The sequence below is a fragment of the Amphibalanus amphitrite genome, unplaced genomic scaffold, assembly GCF_019059575.1.
Source record: "Amphibalanus amphitrite isolate SeventyFive unplaced genomic scaffold, NRLGWU_Aamphi_draft 000898F_arrow, whole genome shotgun sequence".
In the NCBI taxonomy this organism is placed as follows: domain Eukaryota; kingdom Metazoa; phylum Arthropoda; class Thecostraca; order Balanomorpha; family Balanidae; genus Amphibalanus; species Amphibalanus amphitrite.
The window spans coordinates 148,940-164,241 of record NW_024882392.1 but is presented as its reverse complement, the minus strand read 5'-3'; the positions used below and the strand labels follow the sequence as shown (position 1 = coordinate 164,241).

General features: G+C 43.0%; 2 protein-coding genes across 2 annotated transcripts; both read right to left on the bottom strand.

The window, feature by feature from the left end:
• Positions 1 to 1,784: 1,784 nt before the first annotated feature.
• Positions 1,785 to 2,862, bottom strand: LOC122367812 (acetylcholine receptor subunit alpha-type acr-16-like). The gene has a single exon (XM_043341233.1). The coding sequence runs from the start codon at positions 2,644 to 2,646 to the stop codon at positions 1,960 to 1,962; it is 687 nt and encodes a 228-aa protein (XP_043197168.1). The 5' UTR covers positions 2,647 to 2,862; the 3' UTR covers positions 1,785 to 1,959.
• An 860-nt stretch (positions 2,863 to 3,722) lies between these two features.
• LOC122367811 (spore coat protein SP87-like) lies at positions 3,723 to 10,311 on the bottom strand. The gene is made up of 15 exons (XM_043341232.1): positions 10,084 to 10,311; positions 9,697 to 9,801; positions 9,049 to 9,156; positions 8,493 to 8,594; positions 7,892 to 8,050; positions 7,394 to 7,501; positions 6,945 to 7,046; positions 6,541 to 6,645; positions 6,148 to 6,249; positions 5,773 to 5,880; positions 5,349 to 5,456; positions 5,074 to 5,181; positions 4,647 to 4,754; positions 4,372 to 4,479; positions 3,723 to 4,008 (listed from the first exon to the last, which is right to left on the bottom strand). The coding sequence occupies exons 1-15, from the start codon at positions 10,136 to 10,138 to the stop codon at positions 3,890 to 3,892; spliced, it is 1,605 nt and encodes a 534-aa protein (XP_043197167.1). The 5' UTR covers positions 10,139 to 10,311; the 3' UTR covers positions 3,723 to 3,889.
• Between the last annotated feature and the right edge of the window lie 4,991 nt (positions 10,312 to 15,302).

Below are 15,302 nucleotides of genomic sequence, written 5' to 3'. Positions count from 1 at the left end.
ATGCATATTACACAAATCAACAATGGAGCCTGTGATTGAAAGAGTTCGGTGGATACTTCTTTATCAACCCGCGCCCCATTGAGGTCTGGCAGGTTCCACCTCCTGCTGGGGGGGGGGGGCAAAGGGGCCCCCTTCGTATCTCCGGAACCAAAAGCCGGATCGGAAAAATTCAAACAGCATTCGAAAGAGCTCATCGGGATGCATAAGATAGGCTATCGATGACCTTGATATTTGACCTGTGACGTCACAGGGAGGTCATACAATGTCAAATCAGGCCAATATACAATGACGAGAAGTCGGTCATAAAAATGAAATTCAAGTTTCCATAATGAGTCTGGACATGATGTATATGATAGATCTGGCACGTGGATAGTCACCTGAGTGGATGATGACCTGTGACGTCACATTGAGGTCAGCCTCGACCAATCAGAAAACACTTTCATGAGTCGTAGGGAAAGGCATATTAAATTGTGAATATTCGAGTCTTTATGAAAACATGTCCTATATATGCAACCACAGAAACCTCTTGGACCATTTTTCTTCGACCTATGACGTCACAGGAAGGTCAAACAAGGTGAAATCGTACCGGTTTACAACGAAAAACATTTTTTTACGTAAAAGTGACTTTTCTCACGTAAAGGAGCATATTAAGTCAAGAAGAGGTTGATAAGTATTATAAATATTACTCCTGACTGATTCCAAGCACAAATACCGAAAATATTGTGACGTCATAAAAACGGTCGCTACTTTTTCAGTCATTCAAATGGCCATCTATATCTCTGGCAGTTTTAGAGATATTTTGTGAACTTTTGGCAAGGGTAACGCCCATAAGGGGTTTTCTGACATATCCCGGTTTTTCGAAAGTTTCCCCAAATTTCAAAAATATCTCGAGAAGTCTATGAGTTAGAATATCCCTAGAGCTAAGAATTTCTATATTTTGGAAATTTTGAGATAGCCATTTTGTTTGCCATACTTTTTATACCTACGATCCAATTTTTGAGTCGCTAAGTTACATCCCTGATTTTCTGCGATTTTTCTCCGTGAACAACTTTTTCGACGACAAATCGCCGAACATGACCTCAGTTTGACCTCAATAGCTCGTGACCTGAGATGACCTGGGACCTTTTTTTCAGAAGTTTTGTAAAACTGATGTCCGGAGAGGTACTGACAGTTTCAAGTCGAAATTCGCAGCCGTTCCTGAGTTATCTGCGAAAAACCACAGGAAGGGCCCTTTGCCCCCCCCCCTCCCCCAACGGGTCGCGGTTTAATAAAGGAAATATATCACTTTAAACATGAAGTTTTGAACTGGAATAGCAGTTTTGTAGCATAAACAGAGACTAGCACGAATCAGGATCTTTTACGCCCCAACGATCACCCATAAGGCAAAGATATTCTATTTCTCGTCCCGAAAAAGTGCCTTGTGGAGGAATGTCCTGCCTTGTAGAATAATGCCGAGAAAGCAGCCACCTGTTGCAGAGGCTAAGCTCAGCCAATCTGCGTGCAGTTGTTTTCTAATAAGGCAGTATTATTGGTTAACTAATATTATTAATAAGCTTCCGCCACACCACTATTTAGCCTCTACAATAGATGAAATATAGTTCTTCCTATGCGAACAGCGAAAAGTAAAAAATTATCTTGTAAATGTAGTAATCATTTTCTTTTCCGATCATATTAATGATTAAAAATCGTTAAGCTGTAGCAAAAGCTTATTTGTGGAAAGTGGCACTAAACGTATACCAACATATTACATACCTATTTTTGCTTGGAACATCAACACTTCGTTCGGCAGCCGCTATAAATGTATTATTACAGTGAATGCATCGACACTCAAAGGTGCATATACTGAGTTACTTAAACCGTAACAAAACCGCCGATGTAGTCATCCTGCGCTGGACTGTCTGAAGAAATTACACAGAGACGGCTGGCGCCATCACCTTTCTACATGTTGGTACAACGGGCCTAAGAGAGCTGAGGCTTCAGAACGATCTCGCCCTGGATGTGACCGTACATCTCCTCGCAGCAATCGTAGTGCCGTTCTTTGTAGGCCAGCGATGTCGACTCGACCGTCCAGCGTCCGTTGTCGACCATCTCGTCGGTGCTGATGGTATTGTTGTTCAGCACCAGCTCCATCTCCTCGACGTTGTGCGTCCAGGAGCCCAGTTTGAAGGGACAGGTGACGCGGTCCTGTGTGGCGGTCTTTCGGCGCTGACAGCGCACTGTGAAGCTCACCGGCGGCACGTACAACACCTTGCCGTTGCGGTAGACGACGGCCGGCATCGGCAACACCCAGTTGGCCGTCACGGGCAGCCGATCGTAGACGGCCAGGTCCGGACTCCAGATGTTGCCCGGATTGACGCGCGTATTTGTCACATTGCCGCCGCTCCAGCTCACCCGGTGATCGAGCCACTCCAGCTGCAGCCAGCCACCCAGCGTGGCCGTGTTGGCAGACTCCTGGAAGTCCACGTCAACCAGAGAAACGCCGGTGTTGACGCGGATCTTCTCAGAGGGGTTGGACACCGGTCTCACCATGAGATACCGCGTGGGGCTGAACAGAGACGGGATGGCGAGCTCTTCATTTACCTCAGTATCGCTGCTGGCCAAGCCGGCCACCGCCACCAGAAGTAGGGAGATGGTCACACGAGACATGTTTGCCCAGATCGCCACGTCAGACCTCTGTGGATTCCGTCAGTCCTCCCAAATGCTGCTCGGTGGTCCTCCTCCAGGCCTCCGTCAGCCCCGACTCCGGATGGCGGCACAACAGTCGACCAGAGACAGGCCTCGTTCAGCGGCCCTTGAAGAACTGCAGGTCGGTTCGTCTGGCACCCGACTTATGTTTGGCTTCGAGATACAAACACATGCATTTCAAAACCACTGTGACTTTTCACTGGCCAGGGTCGTGTAAACTTTGTGCGCAAGGACAGCAGTTCAATCTTAAATAAACATGGTCATCAGGCCAATTCAGAATTTCAGTCGGTATGTTTACTGTTTACCTCACGATCTAGAGTTGATCGATCCCAGAATGGGAGCTCGAATAACTGTTTATGTCTGCCGCTGAGGCCGCTCATACTTACGGTCCTAACTGATTTCTAGAACTTTGTTGCTTTGCAATGCAATCTTTTTCGCATTGAGAAACTTTGTAACGTCTGTGTAATTCAAAATCTTGTATCTGTAATGATTGAAATTGATTCAGCATTAATTTTATTTGACTTGACAATCGGTCATTGTAGGTTTGACGGCTTTTTGCCCCACCAACTTCCCCGGAAAAGCTCCACCCATGAAATTTTCCTCATAGTCAAAACATCATCCGTATTTTGAGCATCTATTCGGCTTGTGTCTTAATAATTACTTTTTCGTTGTCTCTCTGAATTTCTATGGTATGTGGACGGCTAAATAATTCAAGATTTATTGAAAAGCATGCATATCTTCATTCTCTAATGACTCTTAAGCTAAACTTTGGTCACTTTGGATAGGCGAACACGATGATGATTATTTGCATTTGTGTAGTTGTGTTGCGTAAGCTCAATGATTCTTCATTCATACGCATAATGCTATCGAGTTCCTCGCAGGGAACACGGTCTTTGGGTAGTTTTCATTTTAGAACTTACGTCCAAGGGCGTTTTGTGATCAGAGTTCAAACGTTGTTCGTCCTCTTCTCCCCCTCCCACCCATTCGGCAAGCCGTTGCAGAAAAGACATGTCCTCGCATTTCAAAACCGAGCAGCATAAATGCATCAATCATTTATTCCGATTCCAAAACATGCAGTGTAACCATACATCCCGGGTGCTCGGGTAAGTTCAGCACGGGTTTCACGTTTATTTTCGGAGCCAGGTCATCTTAGTGATTTTAGATCACTGGTTGATCGTCGTATGGGGTCTAGCAGGGTATGGGTCTAGCACTTCTTCTTGCCCTTGCAGCTCATTTTGAGACAGCACCAGCCGCGGTAGTGCTTGGGGCAGCCCTTCTTCACGCAGTACATGCCGGTGGACTTGCAGGAGGCCTTGCATTTCTCTGGAAAATGAAGAAGACACTTATTAAGAACTCAACGAATCTATTTACATGATCTAGTGTATTGATGTTTGAGGATATGGTGTAACGGCCTAGACCCTCTATTTCTAGTTTCTACGCATAAATTCGTCCCTCTTGTGTTTCGGCTTTCCTTTTGCACTTTCGCCTTTGTGATCACTTACAATTTATGCGAGTATTTTAGAAATTAGTTTGAAATTGACAATGATGCCTATTGTTTGCGTTAGGCGAATTCGTTCATGATTGAGCGATTAACGCTGCCTCAGAATATATTGTATTGTATTGTATTGCAGTATCGTATTGTATATTGTATTGTATATACAGAAGTATTGTGTATACTGCACGCACCGCGAGAGACGTAGGGCCGGGTCTTGCAGCAGTATCCGAGGAAGCCCTTAGCGCAACCCTTCTTTGAGCAGTACTTGTACTTGCCCTTGCAGGTCTTCAGGCATTGCTCTGAAAAAGCCAATGTTTTCCATAACACCACATGCAAACGTGAAGTGATTGTATTTTAGTTGGCAAGTGAATTGAAATGAAACGTGAAACGTGACATATGATTTTTGAACCCAAATTACTGCATTATATTAATCAACTTAACAACAAGTACCAATATCCAAACTTACTCTTGGTGATGACTGGACGTTTCTTGCAGCAGTATCCGCGGATGTTCTTGGAACATTTGTTCTTGGAGCAGTACCTGTACTTGCCCTTGCACGTGTGAAGGCATTTTTCTGTAAGTGATGATAGAAGAACCGTTTGTCAATGCTCTGGAAATCATTCAATAAAACTGGAATATTTTTTTTCAAACCACCATCTATCAACTTCGGCAGCTCCTTCAGAAGGATGCATAACCTAATAAGCTAAACGAGTTCAGAGCTGCCCGGTCATAACGGCCTTGAGTCCTAACATTGTGCTTTCCGTTTCTTATTTTACAGTCATACCCATTGCCCATCGGAATAACGTTTTTGTTGTGGCATCGTTGAGATTCAAAATATTTACAAAGAAAGCGCTCGATTAAGTGACTTTTTTAGTTTTCACAAAGCGTCTTACTGAGGCTGATGTAGGGCCGGGTCTTGCAGCAGTATCCGAGGAAGCCCTTAGCGCAACCCTTCTTTGAGCAGTACTTGTACTTGCCCTTGCAGGTCTTCAGGCATTGCTCTGAAAAAGCCAATGTTTTCCATAACACCACATGCAAACGTGAAGTGATTGTATTTTAGTTGGCAAGTGAATTGAAATGAAACGTGAAACGTGACATATGATTTTTGAACACAAATTACTGCATTATATTAATCAACTTAACAACAAGTACCAATATCCAAACTTACTCTTGGTGATGACTGGACGTTTCTTGCAGCAGTATCCGCGGATGTTCTTGGAACATTTGTTCTTGGAGCAGTACCTGTACTTGCCCTTGCACGTGTGAAGGCATTTTTCTGTAAGTGATGATAGAAGAACCGTTTGTCAATGCTCTGGAAATCATTCAATAAAACTGGAATATTTTTTCAAACCACCATCTATCAGCTTCGGCAGCTCCTTCAGAAGGATGCATAACCTAATAAGCTAAACGAGTTCAGAGCTGCCCGGTCATAACGGCCTTGAGTCCTAACATTGTGCTTTCCGTTTCTTATTTTGCAGTCATACCCATTGCCCATCGGAGTAACGTTTTTGTTGTGGCATAGTTGAGATTCAAAATATTTACAAAGAAAGCGCTCGATTAAGTGACTTTTTAGTTTTCACAAAGCGTCTTACTGAGGCTGATGTAGGGGCGAGTCTTGCAGCAGTATCCGAGGAAGCCCTTAGCGCAACCCTTCTTTGAGCAGTACTTGTACTTGCCCTTGCATCTCTTCAGACACTGGGCTGCAATCGAAAATTGGGTTCAGTGAGACGATCCATTATTTATAGGGGGTTGAAATGATCGATTATGGCTAAACAAAGTTGTCCAGCGTATATCATCGCAATATAAAAATGCAGCAAAGTCATTTCTTTTGGAGTGATACACCTAATTGCAAGCAGTGCAATGGTGATGTACCTTGAATCGAAGCATGAAAAGGCTAGTGAATTTCTTTTATTTTCAAAGGAAAACAGTGGCAGCGATAGAAAGCCAGCGCGCAATCAAATACTCACGTTTGGTGATTTTCCTGGGCTTGCAGCACCAGCCGATGAAGCCCTTGCGACACTTCAGTGAGCACTGTTTCCACCACACGTTGCAACGCTTCTTGCATTGCGCTGCAACAAGAGTAATTTATTTGTTATTGCTTTAAAAATGAACAGCGAGCAATAGAGAAAAATTAATGGTTGCTGAAGTATAGACACTTATTCCATAACTAGTTTAGATAGTAAAACTAAATAACTTATCTTTCCTAGGAGACGAGAACGAGTTGATGTGATACTAGGTTCAACAATCACAGTATGCAACATGGGGGCCCGCGGTCGATTTATAATTCGCTCAATGTGCACGTGCTGCGTTTATGTGTCTTTTTCTACGCTACACAAACTAATGTTGTTCAGAAGACTTACGTTTGGTGACTCCTCTACGACAGCACAGCTTCTTGCCGCATTTCACGCAGACCTTCCTCTTGAAAATACCGCACGATTGGCCGGCGCGTTTGCATTTCGGAATGTCTGCAAAAGAATAACATGGACGTGACGTGACGTGATTGGACGTGAAAAATTGCATGGCTCAGAAGAAGTGGAGCTGGACGAATCCATTTAAAAAAGCCCACTCAAAACGCAATTAGACTAGAACAAGACGAACAGATGGGATTACTTGCTACAATCATGCTCTGTATTGTTATATTCATGTCATGCGTGTTTTTCAAGCTTCACTGTTTATGACGCTATGCTGGCAGTCTGGTATACGGAACTTTATGCGTTTTCTCTAGATACGCAACATACAGCAAATCCATCTGAGCGCGACTTACAGACACAGCGACGGATCACGACACCTTTCTTGGTGCTCTGTCTGCAGGTCAAGCCCTTCGGGCACCATTTGCCACCGTAGCGGCAGTGCTTGGCAGCCGGTCCTGAGACAGAAGGCGGGCCAGTTCAGTTGACCCGGTGTCGATACATATTACACAGTGGTGAGAAATTAGGTGTGAACCTACACAAAGTATGGCACTATGCTGCTGAAAAATAGGAGCTTTGAAATTTAGTTTCTGTGATTGATTTGACTTTCCGAAATATATCTCCAACGAAAGCATGCAATGAAGATTTGCTGTGAAGGCTGAAACCTTCTCCATGATTACAAAAGAAAAATAGAAGCTCGAAAGCACTATATGGTACCAAAATTTGTAAACACTTCAGAATGGTCGTTTTAACTTATACTATTCAGCATTCATGTCATCATAAAAAAAACGTAATAACAGCATACCGAGCAGCTTCCTGCGGCGGCAGCACAATCCCTTCCTCAGGAAGCAGTACTGGCAGTTCCTGTCGTTCTTCTTGCCGCAAAGCTGGCCGTAGGAGTTGCAGGCGGGCACTGAAATGAAGCAATGTTTGACGCTTATGTTGTCAGCCAACGATGAGGTGCTTGTTGTTAATCAACATCTCATAAACAATCAGCGTTAAGATAATTACCTAAGATTTCGCTATAGTGTATACCGCAGCTATCGGCAGCTATAAGTAATATCACTAACCAATGGTGTGTTTTATTTTCATTAAAACTGGTTTTCTAGTCGTCATTGCACATTATTTTGCATATGACTATTGTCTATGCACTCATAGTGAGTCATCATGCATAACTGATAAACCACTACATCAATCTGTTAATGACATGAGCTTCACTATTTTCTTAGAGTTTTCAGTCCATGGTTTCATTCAAATTGATTCGGCAATGGTGAGATGACTTCTACAAAAAAAAAATGCTTACGTTTCTTTTTGAAGACACAAGCGAGTTTGCCGTTCTTGTACTTGCGGCACTGTTTGCCGTCGGGACAGTAGTTGCCAACCTTGTAGCAGCCCTTCTTGAAGTATTTTGTACCACACTTCTTGCCATAGACCTTGTATTTCAATCCACAGTAGTTCTTTCCTGAAACAGGCAAACATGCATGTCATTATCAAATGTCAATAGTGATTTCACTTTTTGTAAAGTGTCGCAACTAAGTTATTACGAGAACCATGGGATCAAAATGATACTAAGAACCGAATTGAGATATTTGGATAAACACCGCAAAGCTGTACGGCAAAATACTCTCCTACATTCATTAACTTGAAAAGTAAAAGTTCGCTAGGACGCATGAAGGTCTTCGTGTTCATCGGATATTATTTTTCGCTGACTATTTTAAGTACTATTACGCCGAGGGCACCATCCAATATCACCAACACTTTTAATTCTTTTCGAAAACCTCATAAGGACGGTGTTGTGCACTGGATGGCGCATGTAGTGCAGTCCCTGCGGCTTCAACAGTCTCAAAATTGTGGCTCTCTCCACTGTCCTAAACGTGTGGTTTCTTCCATTGTTTTATACTTACTGAGCAGTGCGGCACGGCGACAACAAAGCCCTTTGCGCAGGTAGCAGGGAATACACTTGCGACCAGGGGCGCAAGACTTTCCGAACTTGGTGCACTTCTTGACTGGAAGGAGAAAGAAAAAACTGTCAGATTGCGCGTGCTAGTTAAAAATCTCATTTGATAATTAAAATTCATCGTATATCTGAAAATCCTGCCATGTTTACGTGATAGTTTTTAAAAGGGTCAATTTACTTTTAAATAATGCGATTTTTTATCTAGAGACGTAGTATTCTCAGATTATTCAACATCTTACAATTTACTAGAGTTGAATGGATGGGATCAACACTCAACAGTTTATGTGAACACAATAGTACATTTTTTGAATTATTTATAATTATTTTCCCACTCACGCTCATATATCAATGAGTCTATTTTGCTTCAATATAATAGCACATCATCATAAAAAAATGATTAAGTACAAACAAAATCCCTAAAATGTTTTTTTCCGCCCACGTATTCAGGGCAATCCCCGCTCTAGTTATACACGAGCTGCAGCAAAAGGCACTAAACAACTTACCCTTGTACTTCTTGGGGAAGACACAAACGCGTCTGCCTTTGGAATACTTGCAGATCTTTCCATCCGGGCAATATTTACCACCGAACTGGCACAGATCCGCACAGCCGCCTAAAAAAATAGAGATCAATCGTCACTCTCATGAGGAAAAAGGCTAGCTCTGCTACAGCAATGGTAGATTGGTTATCTTTTATGAGTAATTAGCTTTAACATAACGGTTTGTGCTAGTATTACTTATAACAATGCTGTAGGGTATGATATAGGCTATAGGCAAGAATATCAATGTTTTTTTTATTAATTTTTTAGCATTGCATTTCAGGACGCCTAGTAGATAAGAGCGTGCATCAATGACTGTAAGAAACATATGGGAAAACTGTACTTACAATTTCATTGATCAATCGATTGATTTTAATTCATTGTTGTATTAACATAAGATATCTATTGTCAGAATATCAACATAAACTTTGTCAAAACTTGGTAAAAAGTTGCTGAGAAAACAACATCTTAATTATTTTCAGTTCTTACTAACGTTGCTTGTTGTCTCATCGGCACAATCACAGATTCTCAATAAAGCTCACAATCTACTATAGGTGCGTCCTGAGTGCCAATACTTATATGAATTGTATATCCTGTCGCGAATCTAATACTTACCGATCTTCTTGCTGTTCTGACAAATCAGGCCCGGTTTGCCCAGTCCCGGAGCACAGTTTTTGCCCTTGGAGCAAATCTCACCAAATTTCTTGCATTTGAAGGTGGCTGCAAACACATGAAAGCGTGTAAGACCTATTATAAATTCTGATCATTTATTAATTTATATGACAGGTATATGCAGCAATTTTGTGCGAACGAGAACAAGTCAACTTTCTCACCGGGGAGCGCGAGATTGTCCTAATTTGTAGTTTTTTTTTGTCGGCATTTACCTAATTTGCCTTTCATTCTAAACAGGACGAGAAAAGTTAGTACGAAGCAAAAGTGTAGAATCTATAATTATCGGACGGTTGAGCTGTCTCAGCGGCGTGCCCAACACCGCCCGCTTACCCTCCGTAGAGAGGACTGCCACGCAAAGCAGCGCGAGAAGTGAGAGGAGCTTCATGGCTGGCTCCAAAACTGGGACCGCACACCTTCTGGCTGGGACCCGCCGGTTTTTATATCATTCGGCACCAGGCCATCCTCCAAATGTCAATCAGGCGCGGCACAGTGCTGTCAGAAATCGTCTGACATATCTGTCAGATTTCCTCCCACTCTCCTGTGGTGGGGGTTACAGGAACGCAGTCAATGTGCCCACCGCCGCCGATCGGTCAGAGGGCCAGCTCCGGTTTGGGATGACATTTCGAAAAATTAATGCACGTGTTCGGTGGCCGATTTTTCGGCTGAACTGGGATCCTGCATATAGGTGCAGTGATGGTCGGCAGAAAGCCAGCTAGTTATTTCTCTTTTAACCCGCGCCCGGCTGGGGGTCCTGGATTTCCACGCCCTGCTGGGGGGGGGGGGGGTGTTTGAACACCCCCCCTTGTAACTCGGCTCCTGGGCCACGTAGCGATACGCGGAAGGCGGCGTTCGAAAGAGCGTCAAAAATAATGAGGAAATCACTTCGGTCAATTTTTTGGTCAGGTCAAAGGTCAGGTCACCAGAGGTCATTGAAGGCAAAATTTCGCCGATTTCCAGGTCGAATGTCGAAAATTTTCAAGAAGCCAACGCATAACTCGGGAACCAATAGAGCTACAGCGCCGCAGAAAAGCGCATTCGATAGCCCTATTAACGCCCTTTCTGAGTAATTCTCTCAGATTTGACCTACCGTCAACGGTTTTGCCTGCAGGGGGCAAAAACTGCAAAAATAGCCGATTTTTTCGGAAACAGTTTTTCTGCAATAACTTTTGACCCAAGCCTTGTACGAGCTTACTTTTACCGGCATCGTGTTCCTCTCGTCAAGACGCATCGAATGAACTATAACTTGACCTTGAAAGGTCAACTTGAAAATTTGACCTCAGGTCAAGGTCATGACCTGACCGGAAAGGGTCATGTTGCATATCAGTCGATCCGTATCGTCGAGCTGAACACATCTAAGGCGTTTTCATCGCTCTAGCATGCCTCTATCAAAAGTTATTTGCGAAAAACTGTTAGATACCATTCGTGACCTAAGATGACCTCAGGGCATAAACAAGGGTCACGGACACCATTTTCATGTTCTGTGTGTCTAAACCACTTGTAATTCGGTGTTTGGGAGTGTTTATAATGTCTTTCGTCCAAAAGAGGCGCATTTCAATTTTCTCCCATTGACTTATAATGGGGAGGTCGCAAAATTGACCTGACCTTAGGTCATCGATATCAAAATTCTGAGATATAAATTTTGTACATGCTATTGCTCTTAGCAATCGCTGAAAGTTTCAAAGCGATCGGTCACTCGGTGTAGCTATGACAGACATTGAAACTTTTTATGAGGTGAGGTCACTTCAAGTGACCTGGTGACCTGACCTTGAATGACCTTGGTCTGAAATTTTCACAACATGTGTAGAATTGATGTATGATAAGGTATACCAAAAACAGCGGCGCTCCGCGCCGCCGTTTTTGAGATATTCGCAAAAAACCACAAGGGGGGGGGGGTGTTCAAACACCCCCCCCCCCCCAGCAGGGCGCGGGTTAAGTGAGTTCGCTTGAATCCGGTCAGCTTTATTCTGGCCGTTTTTTGTAGAGTCATGATCGCAAATGATACAGTTTGAAAAGTTTGAAAAACTCAGGTCAACGATTTAGCCTCCAGAGAGCAAAAACTCCAAAAACACTATGCAACAGTCATTTTGTTCCTGAGTAACGACCGATTTTTTTTGGACTCATTGGGTCCCATTATAACCGAAATGGGCATTTGTTTTGATCTGAAAATGCTTTTCCGGTTTTCAGAGACGATTTTCGATTTTTGGCCCCGAAATTCGGTTTTTGGCCCACTGTGTCCGGTGTAATTGAGTAATCGACTCGCGGTAACTGTCATCGCCCTTCCTATGCCACAAGCTTTCGAATGATATCCGGTTTTGCATATTTGCGTGTAAAAATAACGTCATAAATCTATGTTAAAGTAAGAAAATATTGAAATTTTGTAAAAATTTGACTTTTTTTTCGATTTCATTTCAAAATAGAGAAAAAAACTAAAGGGCCTATCCAAATTCTGAGCCCAGTTCCTTGAAGAGCATTCAATTTCCGTTCGGAAGGTACTATTTTAGTGCATTTTATCGGTTTACTGTGGCGTCCAGATTGAGTCACTTGAAAAACGGGCCCCCAACAGATCAAGATTCTGAGCGACAGGACTGCTCAAAAGTAAGTTCCTGCGTGTGACCCGAGGTCACAAGGGGTCAACAAAATGACCTCAGTTGACCCCTCGTTGATCCTATGGCGTTAACATACGTTATCAGGTTAATGCTATGTGATAGGACTTAGGATATGTGTTTAGGTTAACTCAATCTGGACGCCACAGGAATCCGATAAAATGCACTAAAAAGGTACCTTCCGAACGGAAATTGAATGCTCTTCAAGGAACTGGGCTCAGAATTTGGATGGGGCCTTTAGTTTTTCCTCTATTTTGAAATGAAATCGAAAAAATATCAAATTTTTACAAAATTTCAACATTTTCTTACTTTAACATAGATTTATGACGTTATTTTTGCACGCAAATATGCAAAACCAGATATCATTCGAACGCTTGTGGCATAGGAAAGGCGATGAAAGTTACCGCGAGTCGATTACTCAATTACATCGGACACGGTGGGCCAAAAACCGAATTTCGGGGCCAAAAATCGAAAATCGTCTCTGAAAACCGGAAAAGCATTTTCAGATCAAAACTAATGCCCATTTCGGTTATAATAGGAACCAATGAATAAGAAAAATTCGGTCGCTTTCCAGGAACAGAAAATTTTTCATTTTTTGATGCATAGTGAAAAAGCCGTTTTATGAAAAGGTTATGCAATGACTTTTGACTCAAGGAAGTGACGACATTAACTTTGTAAGCATCGCGTTCCTCTCGTCGAGACGCGTCGAATGAACTATAATTTGACCTTGCAAGGTCATTTTGAAAATTTGACCTCAAGTCAAGGTTTCAAAATGACCGGAAAAGTCCATGCACCTGACCGGAAAAGTTCATGCATCATATCAATCGATCGTATCGTCCAGCCGAACACATCTGAGGCACCATGTCCCTATCTAGCATGTCTCTATCAAAAGTTATTGTCAAAAAACTGCTGGGGACCTTTTACGACATGATATAGCCTCAGGTACATAAGGGGAGGTCACAGACAGGTGCCATTTTTCGATTCAGCTTGTCAAGGTCACCAGTAACCCGACGTTTGAGAGTGTTTTGAACGACGTTCGTCAAAAACGGCGTCGCTCAATTTTTGTTCCCATTGACTTATAATGGAGAGTAGTGGTGTCAATTTACGGAAAATTGGAATACCGATACCAAACCAAATACCAACCAAAACCGTGGGGAAATACCGAAACCAAACCAACTTGGGAAAATGAGGGAAATACCAACTTTTTACCGATTTCTTAGCCTCTTATACATTAGTGAGGGTTCATGATACCAACAAAATACCAAACACATTACGATTGAAATACCAAATACCAAGTTGGTATCCGTTTGGTATCGGTATACCAAAAAGTTGGTATCCGATTGACATCTCTAATGGAGAGGACGCAAAATTGACTTGACCTTAAGTCACCGATATCAAAATTTCGACATAGATATTTTGTATACATTGTCACTCTAAGCAATTGCTGAAAGTTTCAAGGCGATCATTCAGTCGGTGAAGCTATGACGAGGATTCTAGCTTTTTGTTAGGTGAGGTCACTTGGCGTGACCTGGTGACCTCACCTTGAGAGACCTGAGTCTGAAATTTTCAAAACATATGCGGAAAAGATGCATGAGCACGTGTGCCAAAAACACAAGGGGATGTTCAAACATTCGCCCCGCCCGGCGCGGGTTTAGAGCCTCAAAATAAAGCAAGCATGTCAGCGGGCGTCGGATTTTTTTTTATTGACTTATGGTGTCAGTGAATGAAGATACATAGCTCTCTACGACGGATCCACCGGGCAATCCTAGTGCCTTCAATGATCCCAAATATCAGGTATCAGGTATGACATAGTTATTAGCGAGTCCTCTTAGAATTCCGTGAAACATTAAAATATTTTGGAAGTTCCGGATATACCAAAACAGTGCGGTAAAGATGAGCCTCCTCAGGACTATCGCCTGCAGGGTACTTTCCAGTGCAGTGCAGTGCAGTGCATTAAGAAGTACAGTGCAGTGAGGTGCAGTGGTGCAGTGCAGTAAGTGCAGGTTTACTTTTTCATCGATATTTTACGCTTTTAGCAGATATTTAAAATTTTATTTTGTTCTACATTTTCTACCTGCTACATTTTTCTCATATGTTTGAGTTATCTATATAACATACGCTAGATCAATATCGGGTATGTTTTTTATTATTTTGACACCATCATATTATTGACATCATTTTTCTGAAGCCCACTCGCGCGTGCCCAGGCGCTCCTAACCCGTTTCGACTTTCAAATGAGCGACAAAAGAGCACAGAGCGCCGGCCCGCCCTGCCGATCATCTGTCAAACTGCAGCCGGATATGTCATGGTGACGTCATTTGAGAGTCGCCATTTTACAACCGCACTGAACTGCCAGAGGCCGCGATTTCAATGGTGGAACATGGTTTGGTACGCATTAGGCTGAAGTGAGTTTGGTTGGTATAGCGTCTGGAAGTGTACATTCTAACATGACACAACATTTCTATTATTTTTCGAATAAAGCTCATGGTTCAAACGCGACTTGGTTTGTGATAAACTGAGAGAATTTTGAAAAACTTCTGAAACAAAAACCGTCATGTCTTGCGGTCACCGACAGCCGATAACGAGTTTTTCAGTCGCTCTCCAGATGAAGCCGTTACCTACCGTCTGCATTTATGGGCTGGTCCAAAAGACTAAAAACAGGCTCCAAATAGACGTTTAGTGTTTTTCTTTCCAGGCTTTTTAACCCGCGCCCGGCTGGGGGTCCTGGATTTCCACGCCCTGCTGGGGGGGGTGTTTGAACACCCCCCCCCCCCTTGTAACTCGGCTCCTGGGCCACGTAGCGATACGCGGAAGGCGGCGTTCGAAAGAGCGTAAAAAATAATGACGAAATCACTTCGGTCAATTTTTTGGTCAGGTCAAAGGTCAGGTCACTAGAGGTCATTGAATGCAAACTTTCGCCGATTTCCAGGTCGAATGTCGAAAATT